Source organism: Lissotriton helveticus, chromosome 6 (assembly GCF_964261635.1).
Source record: "Lissotriton helveticus chromosome 6, aLisHel1.1, whole genome shotgun sequence".
Classification (NCBI taxonomy): Eukaryota; Metazoa; Chordata; class Amphibia; order Caudata; family Salamandridae; genus Lissotriton; species Lissotriton helveticus.
In genome coordinates, this window is record NC_136067.1 from 2046245597 (window position 1) to 2046258695 (window position 13099).

A 13099-nucleotide genomic window follows, 5' to 3' on the forward strand; every position below is an offset into this window, starting at 1 on the left:
ACATTCTAAACCAAAATTGTGCACCATCTCCCTTAATAGAGGAGCTACAATTACATTTCCTCACATAGAGTTAAAAGGGATTATTATACTGAAAACCTCACTGTTGGTATAAAATCTGCGGATTTCCAAGTTTCTGTCTAATGTCATCTGTGCCTTTGTGAATCATTTACACAAATGCACCAATCTCCTATCAACAGTGACTCTATGACTCCTCTAATGTCACTAATTATTCATTTGTAATTCTAACCTGTCTTCATTTCTAACCGACCAATCTAAGGAACTTTAAAATCAGCCATAAAGAACCTTAGATGTGATGTATGACAGGGTTTCATCTTGAGAACACAAGTCTCAGCCGCTGAACTTCAGTTCAGAAGATTGATGGACTGATGCATGACACGGTTTTCATCTGAAGAGTACAAGTGGAAAGAACAATGAATGAATGAATGAAACAATGTACTAACCACTAACTCTGGGTACCAGGGTATGACGCTCCTCACCGAAGCCTGCTTCAGGGGTAGAAGGCGCTATATAAATGCAATGACAATGCAGCACAATGTGTGTCTGAGCTGGTGTTTAGCACTCAGAGGTACCATTACTGTGCACCTACTCACCTGCATTACTCCCTACTGTGGTGGTATTCCCCTGTTTCTTTCAGACAGTCTTCACGTTAACCCTTTGCATTCCTTTCAGGCCGCCTGCGTGCCCGTCCTGCTGAGCAATGGCTGGGAGCTGCCGTTTTCGGAGGTCATTGACTGGAAGAAGGCCGCCATCATTGGCGACGAACGGCTCCTGCTGCAGGTGAGGGTGGACAGCGGTGGCCCGGCTGCTCCTCTGCATGTCTTTCAGGGAAAAAGAGCATTTTTATTACTAATAGGGATTTGTGTCATTTTACTTCAATTTTGTTTGCACTGACACGTTTTGGTTCCTGATTTGAGCTCTGAGGTACAGAGTCTGCTACCCATGTTCCTTGCACAACTAATTTCCAGCGGGGGTTTTCACAGAGCTGTGTCAGACATCCTAGAGGCTCGCCCAAGGTCCTGGTTCGTTATTATGCGACGGCCATGTTTGCTACTCTAGTGCTCCAGTCTACCTGTAGTAGGCGAGTATAGGCACGTGCAAGCCCTCTCGCGCTTATTTAATTGCAGACACTGCATGGCCGTGCCAGTGGCTCACCCAAGGTGTTCCAAACGCAAGCCAGTCTGTCCCCGTCCACACTAAGGTTGCACGGTCGGCTGGAGACGCTGTCCGCTGCCACAGCACTAAGAAGGACCCGCCTGATTTAGGGGACAGAGGTGAGCCAGGGAAGAGAAGTGACCTGCCATCATCGTTCTTTAGCTCACTTCACCTCCTCAGTTCAGACATGGCCATATGTAAATCAGTCTGACCCTGTGCCTCATGGGAACAGTCCAGCCCGAACTGCCAAGCCATGTCTTCCGTGGACTGGAAACAAGCATCCTGGGACCGGTTTCGGACTAACAACCCTCATCAGCCACGCTGTTCCCATGAGGCACAGGGCCAAGACTGATTTGCATATAGCTGTGTCTGAACTAGGGGGGCGAAGCGAGCTAAAGAACGATGATCGATTCAACCCAGATCTGTGGCTGGGGGTGAGTGTCTGAAAAGTTTCAGCGTTCCGTCCATCATCTCCTTGTGTTTTGTTTGTTCACCCTAAGTTGGCAGGGTATGGCCAGACGTGGGTCCCCGGGTCACTTTGCCACTGGATTTAAGCTAGCCTGGCTGATGAGACTAGTTAGCCCAAAACGGTCCCAGGATCCTTGTTTCCGGTTCAGGGAAGGCATGGCTTGGCAGTTTGGCTGGATGTTCCCATGAGGCAGAGGGTCAGACTGATTTACATATGGCCATGTCTGAACTGGGGTGGCCTAAAGAACGATGATGGATTCAACCCAGATCAGTGACTGGGGGTGAGTGTTTGAAAAGTTTCAGGTCCATCTCCTTGTGTTTGCTTTGAATAACACTTAAAGCCATAAGTGAGACAAGGATAGTTGACAGTGGTAAGGAGGCAGCATGCCTCAGAGTAGCTTTCTTCATTTTCTAAAATTCAAATTGTTTTGTTTAAAGCTCAATTTATTAGACATAAAGTGCATATAAGCTATAAATCATACACAAAAACTAAAATATGTTCATATCACAGTTACTAAATACATTAATAGTGACCTCATTTGGTAATTTTCTAAAAAAAAAACATGCTACCACAACCATACTCAAGGACTTTCTAGGTCAAAAACAAAATTCGAAATTCATAGATGCATTGAATATTCAAATAGAATGTTCACAATACAGTAACAAACATTGACAAAACCAATATGTCTCCCATATGCAAGACCTATTGGCTTTGCCAATGCGGTTACCTATATCAAACACCAGCATGGCTGATGTTCAACATGGCTAAAAGTTAGTAGCCTAGAGGAGAGTGGTGTGGAGTGCAGTGACATAGAGCAAAGAAGAGTGCCATAGAGTGCAGTGGCATAGAGTGGAGTGGCGTAGAGTGGAGCAGAGTGCCATAGAGTGGAGTGGCGTAGAGTGGAGCTGAGTGCCATAGAGTGGAGTGGCGTAGAGTGTTGTGGAATGGCGTAGAGTGGAATGGAGAGTTGTGGAGTGGCGTAGAGCAGAGAGGAGTGTCATGCAGTGTTGTAGAGTGGAGTTTTATGGAGTAAAGTGGAGTAGACTGAAGTGCTGTAGAGTGGAATGTCGTGGAGTAGACTGGAGTGAAATGGAGCAGAGTTGAGTGGTGTAGAGTAAAGTGGACTGGTGTAGAGTAGAAAGGAGTGGTGTGGAGTGGTGTATAGTGGTGTAAAGTGGTGGGGCGTACAGTGGAGTGTTAGAGAGTGAAGTGGCATAGAGTGTCATAAACTGGGGTATCATGAAGGAGAGGGGGTAGAGTTGAATGGCGTAGAGTGGAGTATTGGAGTGCAGTAGTGTGTTGTACAGTGGAGTTTAATACAGTGGAGTGGCGTAGAGTGGAGTAAAGTGAAACGGAGGGGCGTAGATTGGAATAGAGAGTTGGAGAGTGGTGCGCCATAGAGTGGAGTAAAGTGTCGTAGAGTGGCATGGAGTAGAGTTTTGAAGAGTGTAGTGGTGTAGAATGGAGGGTCGTAGAGTGGGGTGCAGTAGAGTGTCATCGAGTAGAGTGGCGTAGAGTGGAGTAGAGTAGGATATGGTATGGAGGCAAAGAGTGGAGTAGAGTGGCATATAGCGGAATGTTGTATAGAGAAGTGTCGAGTGGAGGGGCGTAGAGTGGAGTAGAGTGTCGCAGAGTGCAGTGGCGTTGAGTGGAGTAGAGTAGAGTGGGGTGTTGTAGAGTGGAGTGGAGGGGCGGGGAGTGGCGTAGCGTAGAGTGGAGTGGAGTAAAGTGTCATAGAGTTTAGTAAAGTGTTGTAGAGGAGAGTAAAGTGGCATTGAGTAGAGTGGAGTGGCGTAAAGTGTTGCGAAGTCTCATAATGGCGTAGAGTGGATTGGCATGGAGAGTTGTAGAGGGGAGGGTCGTAGAGTGAGGAGGCATAGAGTGCCAGAGAGTGAAGCATTGTAGAGTGGAGTGGGGTGTCACAGAGTGGATTGTTGTAGAATGGAGTGGCATAGAGTAGAGTGGAATAGAGTGTAGTAAGAAGAGTGACGTACAGTGGAGTAGAGCTGAGTGGAGAAGAGTGGAGTTGGGTGTCACATACTGGAATGTAATAGAATGGAGTGGCATATAGTGGAGTAGAATAGAGTGGAGTAGGGTGGTGTAGAGTGTTGTGAAGTGGCATAGAGTGTTGTGGAGTGACAGAGTAGAGTGGCGCAGAGCAGCGTGGAGTGCCCAGGTTTTTTGCGGTCCCTGAATCGCCAATAGGGGGAAACATGTCTACCGGCCACCAATCTTTCCATTTAGGATTAGCGGGGCAGCCGAAAAACAAAACCTCGGATTTATCGGAGTTTCACTTGAGGCAGTGCCGACTAAACCAGTCAAACACAGCCCCAAAGCAACCCCGGATAGACGCCCCGTCGAAATCCTGTCCCTTGTCACAAGTGAACAGAAGTTGAGTGTCGTCAGCGTACGACACAATCTGAGCCCCAAAATTCTCCGCAAGTGCCGCCAGAGGGGTCATGTAGGTATTAAAGAGTGAGGGGCTCAGAATTGAGCCCTGCGGCACTCCGACCTCCAGAGGCGGCATTGCGGCAGAAAAAGGTGGAGCCCAGATCATTTGCTGACGGCCAGTGAGGAAAGACCTGAACCATCTGAACACCGTCCCCCTAAGACCTATCTCCCAGAGTCTAGATAGGAGGCGGTCGTGGGGGGCGGTGTCGAAGGCCGCCGATAGGTCAAGCATCACCAGCATTGCCTTTCCTCCCCTATCCAGGGTCTCTCTGATTACCTCAGTGATCTCCAGCAATGCTGTTTCCATGCTCAGATTTGAGCGGAAGCCCGATTGGGATCTATGCAAGATGTCATGGGATTCCAGAAAGTGGGACAGGGTGGAGTGGACATGTTTTTCGGCCACTTTCGCCAATGCTGGCAAAAGGGAGATGGGTCGATAGTTAAGATGAAGATCCGGGTTCAGATTAGCTTTCTTCAGAAGGGGCAAAATGAGGGCCTGCTTCCAAGCTTGGGGGACTACACCAGTATTGAGCGAGAGATTAAGAATAGGGTTGATAAGAAGATTAAGGGTAGGGGCCATGCGTGCCAAGAATTTAGCAGGGCACGGGTCCAGGGGGGAACCAGATTTTAATTTGGAAAGCAGGTCAAGGGAGGACTCAAGGGATAGTGGAGGGAAGTTCCAGAGGGAGGGAGAGGTTGGTGACTGCGGGGGGTCGAAGGATCCTAAGCAGGGAGGGGGGTCCAGGGTGGCGGATCCGAAGGAGACCTGGATAGCCCTAATTTTGTTGGTGAAAAGATTTGCCAATTCGGTGATCCAGGACTCAGAATGAGTCAGTTTGGGAGTGGCCCAGGAAGGGGAGATGAAATCCTTAACTATTTTGAAGATTTCTTTACAGGAGTTGGAAGCACCATCGATTTTGCTGGCCATCAATGGAAATGGCATCACCCACAGTATTGATTTGTTTTGGTTGTATTCAAATATTTGATTCCAGCACGCTTCCGTATTGCAAAGAAAGTGTGCTTAATTTGTGCTTTCCTAATTCTTATATATTCTGAAATATTTGCACAATTCATTTACAGACATGTTGATTTTGTTGTGTGCTAGGAAAAAGCCTTTAGCATGTAAGTAAAATAAATTTGAGAACACAATACCCAAAGGTGTCACGGCGCTAGCTGCACAAGCTGCGACAGAGACAGGGAGAGCAAATGAAAAAGACGAGAAAACCCTACACAGAATGAAAGGGAAAAAAGCCACCCCTTTCACACCTGTAGATTGTCATATAAAGCCACGGACTTTGAAGTCAGAGAAAGAAAAGTAAACACCAAGCTTGAAGCTCCCATGGAAGACAGAGCCTGGAATTTCACCTCTATCTTTGAATGCACAGCAAATCTGGCAAGATAGGACCAAAATATAAGGTCTGTTTACAGAAAGCGAGCCATGTGGACAAATTCAGTAAACAGGGTATGCTCTACAGGATAGACTAAATCAATCTAGACAGCCTAAAGCAAATAAATCCAGCAAACAGAAAACAAGCACATGTAAGTTACAAACCACAAAGCCAATAGTAAGCAATGGGGGAACGCATTCCTACGTCAGCTTTCCGACTGTCCACAAAATGTCTTTAGCAAACCAGCCAGCTGCGCTGTCTGTTAGGCTCCAGCCTATAAAGTCACCCACTGGTGTTCCCTTGCTTGCCTTCCAACTGCAGCTTCAGTGCAGGATCTGAGATAGCCAGGACCGATGCAATATATCGACGCGCGGTATTGATACCATACTCTGCTCAACTCGACGAGTGGACGATTCGGCATGAATATTTACAGGAAAACCTGTTTCAGCCTGGACACAGCCGCTACTCTAATAAGGAGAGGTAAAGCATCAGCCTTATGGCACCACCTAGTGGTAGCACTGAATTACTTTAAAAGGCCAATAAAATGCTATTTTAAGTGTATGGTAAACGCCCCAGGACTGAGGAGGCACATTTCTACTTTGCCAGAAGTTAAAATACTTGCATCGTTTTTAAGTGTTGGGGCATCCAGGCTTGTATTTGTCACAGCACTCAGAATACGTTGTTTTTTTCTGCGTTGTAATTAGTAACGAGGGCCCAGCATAAAATAATTGAGAAATGAATGTCAAAATATCCAGGGGCAGATTTATGTTAACTGGCGCATCCCCAGGGATGCGCCAGTTAATGTGCGCCACAGTGCGCCACAGCTCCGCCACCCATGGTGCGCCGCATTTATAATGCGGCGCACCATGGTGCAAAAACGGCACAGATGCGTGACGCATCTGTGCCGTAAAGGTGGCGCATTGCTGGAGTTGCGTCGCAAGCACGATGCAGCTCCAGCAAGGCTCGGGGGTGCCCCATCTTCACAATGCTGCGTCAAGACCTACGCCTGCTTCAAGCAGGCGCAGGGTTTTGACGCAGCATTGGCCTGAAAGTGACTGAGTGAAATCTTATAGATTTCACTCAGCCACTTTCAGGAGGCGTTCCTGCGCAGGAACGCCCCCCCTGCGCAGGAACGCCTCCTTATGGCGCAGGGCTTTACAACGTGACGCATCTCCTAGATGCGTCACGTTGTAAATAGGGCGCATTGTTTGCGCCGCCTTTGCGTCAAATAAAGTGATGCAATTGCGGCGCAAAGAGGCGCAAGGGCCTCATAAATCTGCCCCCCAGTGTTTTCAAAGCAAAAATAATGTTAATCTTGTACAACATGAATGAATTTCCTTTTTCCCACGTGTTTGTCATTGAGTCTGTCTTCTCTTTCGCTCTTTGGTCTTTCTTCAGATTCCGTCCATCATCAGGTCCATCAGTCCAGACAGAGTCTTGGCGCTCCGCCAGCAGACGCAGTTCCTCTGGGACACCTATTTTTCATCTGTGGAAAAAATAGTAATGACCACATTAGAGGTAAGTGGTTTTCCTTCCTCACCCTTGGGAAAGGGAGCTTTTTCACGAAAGAAAGGCCATGTTGCTCATGGGCTTCCATAAACTCCCAAAAGTGTGAAGACGTAATTTCCTGAGTTGACCTTTGTGTAGCTTTTCCCCTGCCTCATGGTGTGGGTGAAGTCCCCTCGTGTCCCCAAAGAGTTGGTAATCCAGGTACAGTCGTCTCCTTTAGAAATGACACTGGTAAAGAGTAGTAAATACTGCTATGCAGAATCCTTCCTACATTTAGTGCGCATTTTGGGCTTTTATGGAGGACTCCGAGGGGCATATTTACAAGAAAGTGAAACATCTATAGAGATGCGTCACTTTCCTTGCGCCACTCTAAAAAATGCTTGCGCCACCATGGATCCGCCGTATTTACATGGCGGAAGGATTGACAGATGCTACAGAAATTTTGATGCATCTGTTGGGGCAAAAGTAACGCATCACTGGAGTTGTGACACAAGCACGATGTGACTCCAGCAATGCATTTTGTGGCCTACTCCCACTACACTGCGTCACTCGTACGGTTTTGACGCAGTGGCGTCCTAAAAGTGATGCAGTAAAATCTTGTAGATTTCACTGCGTCATTTTTACGAGGCTTTCCTGAGTAGGAACGCCCCCCTGCATACATTATACCTGACGCAGATATAATGTGATGCAGGGTTTAAAACGTGACGCATCTCCCTAGATGTGTCACGTTGTAAATAGGGTGCATTGTTTGCGCACCATTGCATCACAAAAAGTGACGCAAAGGCGGCGCAAAGAGGCACAAGGGGCTTGTAAATCTGCCCCCATGAATGCAGGAATATTCCTGGCATTTTATGGCTGTTGTATCTTTCCATAATCGCCCCGTGTAACATGTCTGTATATGGAATTCCAAGCAGATGGGAAACTTTGCATCTTAATGTGCAACTGAACATTTTTTGTTACATTTTTTCATGAAAAATATATGGTTTGCTTTGGGCGAACACTTAAAGTGCACTCCCAATGAATTTGCTGTTCCAAGTGCACCATCTTGTTTCACGGAACTTTATAAACCCGAAGTAAGGCACCCTCGCCTCACACGCATAAAGCACGAGGACTGAGAGTTCTCAGACTTCCCTAGGGACACTTTTAGGGCCCTAGTCACAAAAGTAAAATGTGATGAAAGTCTAACTTTACGACTTTCGGTATTCACAAAAGGCATTTACTACTCGTAAATGCCCTTTGTGAATACCAGAAGTTGAACTTTATTTCTTTTGGTAATCACAAAGGGCATTTACGAGTAGGAAATGCCTTTTGTGAATACCGAAAGTCGTAAAGTTAGACTTTTATCTCATTTTACTTTTGGCCCATAGTTCCTACCCCTGGGTTGAAGTCAATTAACCCTCACTGGGCCAGTCACCCCCAGCAAATTCCCTGGGGGGGGGATGGCCTGATGCACGTGCCATGATGTTGGAGGGGCTGTAGACCCCTTGTCTTCTGCACTCACAGGGTGGGCCTATATCTGCTACAACAACTCAACGTAAAGTGGTTCACTCACACCTGCTTTTTCTTGGACTCCTTCTCCAGATCATACAGGACCGGATTTACTCCCACATGAGTCGGAACGCGCTAATGTGGAACGTGTTGCCGGGCGGACTCTTCGCACTGCCGCAGTACTCAACGCACCTCGCGGATTTCCCTTTCTACTACTTTGCACTGGGTGAGTCAAGCAGGCCGGCGGAGGGGCCTGGAGTGTGGGCCAAAAAGGTCTGTAGAGGACCTGTATTTATCATAGTTCAACCTGTCACATTATAACGTGGAGAATCACAGCCCCTAGCCCCTTCCTTTCAGGAAGCGACTGGAACAAAAAATAAGTCAAATGCATTGCCTAATTTGAGCAGGTGGGTTCTGGTGCTCGGCACCGGCACTTCATTGTCAGCACTGGCCTATATGACAGTATGTCACATGGTGGCGCTGTCTGCTTAATTTAGGTATGAGCACAACAGCAGCTGTTTATTAATTCAAAATACATTAACAATGACTGATATCTACCACACAAGACATTCTTATAGCTGTGGGGGCCAGGAATAAAATGAATTGTCACACTTGTACGAGTGCGACAGTTAGTAGCTGCGTTGGTGCTGTCACTGGCAGCGCTGGCAGGGGCAATGGATGGCACACTGACGACATCCCTGGCACTTATTCTTTTACAAATTAAGCACTGGTCAAATGTGCCAAAACAACTGTGGTGTGGCAATGGAGATTTAAGTGGAATCGATTGTTACACATTATTCAGAGCAAAGAATGGCTAGCAAGAGAAAGAAGGAGTTTAATTGTGGAGATAATTACTAAGGGTGGAGGCATCAAACCCGTGTCTGTTGTGGCACTCCTTGATCTCAAACATTACATAGGGTTCTGGGTAAATAAATACATATTATTGGGTGGTCATGAAACAAATACCTCCAACTCAATGGTTCGAAAATTGAAAAAATTTTGGGAAAAGAAAGTACTTTGGAAAAAGAAACTTTTCCTGGATCTCATGATGGCTGCTCCAATAGCTTTCAGTGAATACGCCTATACTGAGCCAGTGCTTAATGTGAGCCGGTGACTTTCTGTGCTCAGCGCCAGGCACTTAATTGTCATCCCCGGGACTTTTGGCAGTCAGCCACATGGTGGCGCTGTTTGTCTAATTTTGTTATGAATACAACAAAAGTTCTAATTCTATATACATTAGAAATGACTAATACCTGCCACCCAGAGCTATAAAAATACCTTAGATGGAAGTTATTAGTCAATTTTAATGTATAAAAAGTCTGAATTGTCATTAGTAGTGCAATGGGTGGTGCAAGCTGCAGAGGTCCTGACAAGGGCCCTGGCACTTATTTCTTTACAAATTCAGTACTGCTCAGTCCTGTAGTGTAATGGCAATATAGGCATTAACAGGAGTTGCAACAGAGGAGAACTAGGTGGCTTTTGAGGCCAACTTGCTGAAGGAGAGACATTGGACTGGATGTTCAAGAGGGACAGGTGAGACTTGATGTGCCCTCAACACTCTGCTGTGCTCCTCACTGTCTGGTCTCGACTGCTCAAGGCCCTCAACAGCTGCTGCCCACCCCCGTTTGAGGCATACACGCCCGTGCACATGGTGGCGCTTTGCCACACAGCACCCCTTCCTGGGCAGGTGTCAGCGTGGAGGTGGTGAGGGTGCCCTGGTCCCATTCAGGGATCTGCTGTGGTCCACTGGGGTCTTTTAAGCAGGACATCAGGAGTCTTCACAGCTACAAATGGTGCAGTGCTTCATTTGTAAAAACATAAGTGCCAGGGCTCTCATCAGGAGGACTCTGCAGTGCCTATGACAGTGCCTACAGAACTAGTAAGCAGCACACTCCTCAACATGTGTCAATCTAGACTGTTCCAGCCCCCCTGAGCTATAAGAATGGCTAGGGTGGCAGCTATGAATCATTTTTAAGGTATACCGAATTTACAAACAACTGTTCTTGTGCTCATTTCTAAATTAGACAAACAGCTCCACCATGTGGCAGACTATCATAAATTCTTATTCACACACAAGAGCAACTGGACTAGGAAAAGAAAGGAAAATATTGATTGTGTTCTAGGAAGAAACCGCTTCCTAGTACCTCTTGGGTATCCAAAGATATTGGAGTAGATGCCTCACTCACTTTATCGTGAGACGTTTCATCATCTGCGCCTATCCACACCCTGGAAGGGTGGTATCACAAGGGCGGACTCAACTTAAAGGATGGGAGTTCATATATAAAATCTGGCTGGATAAGTAGGGATCCAGAAGGAGAGTAGAAAGTTAAAAATACTTCACGTATTCCCAAAGGGTTCCTTTATTTGTAGGGCACCTGAATTTTGATAAAAAAAGGATTTTCAAGGTATGTTCCAGTCTGAACATTGTTGGGACGTGTAGGGATTCCCTTGTCCATACTCGTGTCGGGATCAAGGCTGTACTACTCCTGAGTCAGGACACCTTCCCTAAGTTAAAAACTGTGAAAAACAATTAATAAAGTGCTAAGTGATGGTCTTGTACCATTACAGCATCATTGGCCTGTATTCCTTGCTCTGTACGTGGTTGATCAGAAAGAGTTTTATTTTTTTTTAAAACAATGTATAAATTGCAATCTGTCATGCAAAATACTTAGTGATCAATCAATCAGAGTACTTGTAAAGTGCGCTACTTACCCGTGAAGGTCGCAAGGCGCTGAGGGGAAGGGGGGGTGCTGCTACTACTCGAAGAACCAGGTCTTGAGGAGTCTTCTGAAGGCGAGAAGGTCTTGGGTCTGCCGTATGTTGGTAGGGAGGGTGTTCCAGATCTTGGCGGCGAAGTAGGAGAAGGATCTGCCGCCGGATGTCGAGAGTTGTATAGACCGATCATGCACACACTCTGCTTACCCTTGCTCTGGGTCTTTCAATAGTCGTGCGTGTCTGGAGCGTGGAGTCGTCCTATAGTCACACTCTTGCTGGAGAGAAAGTCATTAGACATACAATTCAGAGAGACACTGGGCTACTTTCATAAATACATAGGTGGTGGTCCTTGGTTGTAGTTGCCTATAGAGAAGGAGTTTACCATATATAAATGTTGATCAATCTAGACATGGAGCATTGGTGGTTAGGCTGAACAGCATCACTGTTCCCTCAATGCGTGTCTGACATAATTTGTGCGGGTCAGACACCTTTCTCTGGCCGCGTGTTCTTGGGGGCAAAAGGACTTTTTAGTAGGGGATGCCCCCATCCTTTCAGGCTCAATGTATTCATGTGTACGTGTGTGTGGTGTCCAAGCCTCATGATGCGTGACGTGTATATTATGAGTGTGTGCGTCCAAGCCGTGATATGCGTGACATGTGTATATTATGAGTGTGTGCGTCCAAGCCTCGAGATGCGTGACGTGTTTATTATGAGTGTGTGCGTCCAAGCCTCGAGATGCGTGACATGTGTTTATTATGAGTGTGTGCGTCCAAGCCTAGAGATGCGTGACGTGTATATTATGAGTGTGTACCTCCAAGCCTCGAGATGCGTGACATATGTATACTAGGAGTGTGTGCGTCCAAGACTTGAGATGCGTGACGTGTATACTATGAGTGTGTGCGTCCAAGCCTCGAGATGCGTGACGTGTTTATTATGAGTGTGTGCGTCCAAGCCTCGAGATGCGTGACATGTGTTTATTATGAGTGTGTGCGTCCAAGCCTAGAGATGCGTGACGTGTATATTATGAGTGTGTACCTCCAAGCCTCGAGATGCGTGACATATGTATACTAGGAGTGTGTGCGTCCAAGACTTGAGATGCGTGACGTGTATACTATGAGTGTGTGCGTCCAAGCCTCGAGATGCGTGACATGTGTATATTATGAGTGTGTGCGTCCAAGCCTTCAAGTTCAAGTTCAAGTTCAAGTTCAGAATTTGTATAGCGCACTACTCACCCAGGGGGTCTCAAGGCGCTTGAGGGAGGGAGTGTGCATTACTTATCAAATAGCCAGGTTTTTAGTTGCTTTCTGAAGGAGAGGTGGTTCTGTGTGAGGCGGAGGTGAGTGGGGAGAGAATTCCAGCTTTTGGCTGCTAAGTAGGAGAAGGATCTTCCTCCCATGGTGGACCTATGGATGCGCGGAATTGCGGCGAGGGCTTGATTGGATGATCGTAGTTGGCGGGTGGGTGTGTAGAAGGACAGTCGTGTGTTGAGGCATTCGGGTCCTAGGTCGTATAGGGCCTTGTGTGCGTGGGTGAGGAGGCGGAATGTTATTCTCTTGTTGACGGGAAGCCAGTGGAGGTTTTTCAGGTGATCGGAAATGTGAGCTTGATGGGGGATATCCAATATGAGTCTGGCTGAGGCGTTTTGGATGCGTTGGAGTTTTTTCTGTAGTTTGGCTGTGGTTCCGGCGTAGAGGGTATTTCCATAATCCAGACGGCTGGTGACCAGAGCGTGGGTGACTGTCTTTCTTGTTTCGGTGGGGATCCAGCGGAAGATTTTTTTGAGCATGCGAAGGATGTTGAAGCATGAAGATGAGACGGCGTTGACTTGTCTGGTCATCGAGAGGGAGGAGTCTAGGATGAAGCCCAGGTTACGTGCATGATCTGTAGGTATGGGTGCTGTACCCAG

The 13099-nt window shown here is 47.0% G+C and overlaps 1 protein-coding gene across 1 annotated transcript in view; it reads left to right on the forward strand.

Moving 5' to 3' along the window:
* Positions 1 to 13099, forward strand: part of LOC144762975 (exostosin-1a-like) — a 1123714-nt gene that overhangs the window by 1036276 nt on the left and 74339 nt on the right. The window contains exons 3-5 of the mRNA XM_078648290.1: positions 691 to 798; positions 6880 to 6999; positions 8572 to 8704. Coding sequence (XP_078504416.1) covers positions 691 to 798; positions 6880 to 6999; positions 8572 to 8704 — 361 coding nt within the window. The remainder of the gene's footprint in view (positions 1 to 690; positions 799 to 6879; positions 7000 to 8571; positions 8705 to 13099) is intronic.